The 4,356-nt window shown below is 58.3% G+C and overlaps 1 protein-coding gene across 1 annotated transcript in view; it reads right to left on the bottom strand.

Annotated features, from left to right (window-relative positions):
- The window catches only part of REN (renin), a 6,081-nt gene that overhangs the window by 723 nt on the left and 1,002 nt on the right, over positions 1-4,356 (bottom strand). The window contains exons 3-8 of the mRNA XM_031065109.1: positions 4,328-4,356; positions 3,321-3,517; positions 2,487-2,495; positions 1,846-1,968; positions 733-877; positions 559-657 (exon numbers count right to left, since the gene is read on the bottom strand). The exon at positions 4,328-4,356 is cut by the window's right edge and continues 111 nt beyond it. Of these exons, the coding sequence (XP_030920969.1) occupies positions 559-657; positions 733-877; positions 1,846-1,968; positions 2,487-2,495; positions 3,321-3,517; positions 4,328-4,356 (602 nt within the window). The remainder of the gene's footprint in view (positions 1-558; positions 658-732; positions 878-1,845; positions 1,969-2,486; positions 2,496-3,320; positions 3,518-4,327) is intronic.

Raw genomic sequence — 4,356 nt, 5'->3', positions numbered from 1 at the left:
CTCCCCGTGCCAGGGGCTGGGCAGCAGCTCCAGGGCAGGACAGAGCCACAGCAGGGCTCCCAGGGGACAGGGGTGGCCCTTGGCACAGGGGTGGCACCACCTTCCCATGGGAATTCCAGCTGAGCTGGAGCTGGGGAGCAGCAGCAGCCTCAGCTCCTGCTGGTGGGTTCCTGCTGCCCAGCAGGAGCTCACTATCCCGAATTGCCCAGATTTAGGTTTGGTTTAGGCTGGGCTCTGTCCTGGGTGAATAAGCAGCTCCTCAGAGTGTGGACAGACACAAACAATGGTGATCTGCAGCTCCACTCGTGCTGACCACAGGGAAAATGGGGATTTGCCAACTGTGAACTCCTTCCCGCTGTTCCAGGGTGAAAAACCTTTCCTGATATCCAAATCCCAGCAAAATCCATCCCTGGCTGACCCCAAATCTCCCTCCAAACCACCCAAGGATGCAGGGACAGCTCACCTTGGCTCAGGTGGGCACCTCCACCCAACAGAAGGGTTTAGGGCAGACAAGGAGCATCGTTTTGGGGCTGATTGGGGCTGATTTTGGACACTCACCCGCAGCACGTAGGCCGGGCCGCTGAGGCCGTAGACCTTCCCTCCCAGGTGGAAGGAGATGTTGGGCAGCTGAGGCACCTGCTCGCAGTCCACCACGTACTGCAGGGGAGGGGACAGCGCTGGGACAGGGCCGGGCAGCCGGGGGGACACGGGGAGGGGCTGGCTGTCACTCACCTCTCCTTCGGCCACCTCGGTGGCCCCGATGGCTTTCATGAGCACGGACACGGGGCCGGCGGGGCCGGTGATGTAGGAGGCCCCGGTGTCCACGGCCACCGAGCAGCCTTCCCTGCAGAACAGGATCTCAGCGCCTACAGACACCCTGGAGAGGGAGAGGTGGCCCTGAGTGTCCCCTGGTGACACCGAGGGTGCTCCCAGGAGTGTCACTTCCATCCCAAATCTCCTGTGGTGACACCAAGGATGTTCCTGGACGTGTCACTTCCATCCCAAATGTCCCCTGGTGACACCAGGAGTTCTCCAAGGAGCGTCACTTCCATCCCAAATCTCCTGTGGTGACACCAAGGGTGCTCCCAGGAGTGACATATCCATCCTGCGTGTTCCCTGGTGACACCAGGAATGTCGCATCCATCCCAAATGTCCCCTGGTGACACTAAGGGTGCTCCCAGGAGTGTCACATCCATCCCAAATCTCCCGTGGTGACACCCTGGGAGTGACACATGCAACCCAAACGTCGCTGGTGACACCCTTGGTGCTCCTGGGAGTGTCACACTCATCCTGAGTGTTCCCTGGTGCCACCAATAATGTCACACCCATCCTGAGTGTCCCCTGGTGGCACCAGGAATGTCACATCCCACCCCAGCCAGGCACGTGCTGCTCCCCAGCTCTTCCAACGTGGGATCTGAGCTCCATCATTTGCAGGGCTGATTTTTTGGGGGAATTTTTTTTTCGGTTTTTTTTTTTTTTTTTTTTGGTTAAACAAAGCAGGATTGTTTCAGCTCCTCCCGCAGGGGTTAAACTCTTCCAACTGCAGCTCCCGGCTGGAATCTCAGCCCACGGTGCCACCCCCTCTGCATTCCCAGCTGCTCCTGGCTCCTTGCTGAGGGAGCTGGAGGAGCTGGAGGAGCCCACCCCTCTCCTCTCCAGATGGGGAAAAACGCTGAGGGAAAACATCCCTGAAATCCCAGAAATCCCCAAAATCCCACCCTCACAGAGCCGCGGAATGCAGCCCTGGACCTGCCAGTGCTGGGCTGATATCGTGTTCGATGATCCCAAACCTCAAATCCCGGGATTTGGGATTCCCGGGCCATGCAGGGCTGTCCCCGCCCTCACCCCTTCATGCGGATCTGCCAGAAGCCGCTCCTGCTGACGTTCAGGTAGTGGAAGTCGCCGGTGTAATAGGCTGGGTCGCTGCCTCCCAGGATGATTTCCCCGCCGGGCTTCAGGGGAGCATTCCTGTGCCAAACACAGCGGGAGGGATTCCCCTTTTCCCAAAAATCCCATCCCAGCAGGAGCAATTCCCCTTTCCCCAAAAATCCCAGCCTGGAGAGAGCAATTCCCCTTTCCCCCAAAAATCCCACCCAGGCAGGGATCGATTCCCCTTTCCCCAAAAATCCCACCCAGGCAGGGATCGATTCCTCTTTCCCCAAAAATCCCAGCCTGGAGAGAGCAATTCCCCTTTCCCCAAAAATCCCATCCCAGCAGGAGCAATTCTCCATTCCCCAAAAATCCCAGCCAGGCAGCGATTGATTCCCCTTTCCCCAAAAATCCCGCAGCCACGAGGCTCTGCTGGCCCCGTCAGCAGCTGGGGACAGCGAGGTGACACATGCTCCAGGTGGGTGTGGTGGCCCCTGAGCAGGGACAGAACCCGGGCAGGACATCCTGGGGCTGGCAGAGGGACCAGGGGACACTGGGGGACAGGGGGGGCTGGCAGTGGGTGGCCTCGAGGGTGCTCGTGCTTTGGGTCTTCTTACTTGGAAGTGCTGCAAAGAGAGGGATGCTCCATGAGGCACCCGTGTCCCCAGGGAGCCCAGGAGACACAGGCGACACCCAGAGACCCGGGGGATCCTCCATTCCCTCCCACCCTATTTCCTCCACAATCCTCCATTCCATCCCTCCCCATCTCCTCCAGGATTCCCCATCTCCCTCCCATCCCATCTCCTCCAGGATCCTCCATCTCCTTCCTACCCTCCCATTCCAGCTTCTCCAGGATCCTCCATTCCTTTCCTCCCCATGTCCTCTGGGATCCTCCATTCCATCCCGCTCCATCTCCTCCATGATCCTCCATTCCCTCCCTCCCCATCTCCTCCAGAATTCCCCATCTCCCTCCATCCCCGTTTCTTCCAGGATCCTCCATTCCCTCCCTCCCCATCTCCTCCAGGATCCTCCATCTCCTTGCCACCCTCCCAGTCCATCTCCTCCACGATCCTCAATCTCTCTCCATCCCTGTTTTTTCCAGGATCCTCCATTCCATCCCTCCCATCTCCACCATGATCCTCCATTCCATCCCACCTCTTCTCCTCCAGGATCCTCCATTCCATCCCTCCCCATCTCCTCCAGAATTCCCCATCTCCCTCTATCTCCTTCCCACCCTCCCAGTCCATCTCCTCCAGGATTCTCAATCTCCCTCCATCCCCATTTCTTCCAGCATCCTCCATTCCTTCCCTCCCATCATCACCAGGATCCTCCACCCCTTCCCTTCCTCCCACCCCATCCCCATCCCCATCCCCATCCCCACTCCCCGCCGTGCCCGTGACCCCCCAAACCCGACCCCTTTTTGGGGGTGTCCCTGCACCCCGCAGCCCCACCGGCTGTAGTAGACGGAGAACGTGTCCTCCTGGAGGATCTGCTGTGCCAGGATGCGGTCGAAGACGGGCGTGATGCCATCGATGGCCTGGCTGGGGTAGCCCATGCCCAGCACGCCGTCGAACCTGGCGAAGATGAAGGGGAAGGCGGGCAGCGCCGTGGCCTCGGCGAACACCTGGATGATCGGGATGTCCGACACCTGCGGGAGGGCACGGGGGGATTTGTGGGGTGCTGGGAAGGATGAAACCCCCCCAAAAAAACCCCCATATGTGTCCTGGCAGAGCCAGCGGCTCTGGGTGTGTGGATTTAGGGGGATTCTGGGGGTTCCAGGTGTGTGGATTTTGGGGATTTCAGATGTGTGGATTTTGGGGATTCTGTGGGTTCCAGTGTATGAATTTTGGAGATTCGGTGGGTTCCAGGTGTGTGGATTTATGAGGATTCTGTGGGTTCCAGGTGTGTGAATTGTGGGGATTTTAGGTGTGTGGATTTTGGCGATTTTGGGGATGCCAGGTGTGTGGATTTGGGGGTTCTGTGCATTCCAGGTGTGTGGATTTGGGGGATTCTGTGGATTCCAGGTGTGTGGAACTGGGGATTCTGTGGATCCCAGGTGTGTGGATTTTGGGGATTTTGTGGGTTCCAAGTGTGTGGAATTCGGGGATTTTGTGGATTCCAGGATGTGGAATTTGGGGATTCTGTGGATCCCAGCCGTGTGGGTTTTGGGGGATTCTGTGGGTTCCAGGTGTGGGGATTTTAGGGTTTCTATGGATCCCAGGTGTGTGGATTTGGGGGCTCTGCGAGTTTTGGGGATTCTACGGATTTTAGGTTTGTGGATTTGGCGGCTCTGTGGATTCCAGGTGTGGGGATTTTGGGGGATTCTGTGGGTTCTAGGTGAGTGGATTTGGGGGCTCTGTGGGCTTTGGAGATTCTACGGATTTTAGGTGTGTGGATTTGGGGGCTCTGTGGGTTCCAGGTTTGTGGATTTGGGGGCTCTGTGGGTTCCGGGGCTCACCGTGACGATGTCCTGGCTGAGGACGCCTT

The sequence above is a fragment of the Geospiza fortis genome, unplaced genomic scaffold, assembly GCF_000277835.1.
Source record: "Geospiza fortis unplaced genomic scaffold, GeoFor_1.0 scaffold71, whole genome shotgun sequence".
NCBI classification, from domain to species: Eukaryota; Metazoa; Chordata; class Aves; order Passeriformes; family Thraupidae; genus Geospiza; species Geospiza fortis.
Note: the sequence above shows the minus strand (reverse complement) of the source record. Positions and strands in the feature narration are given on the sequence as shown.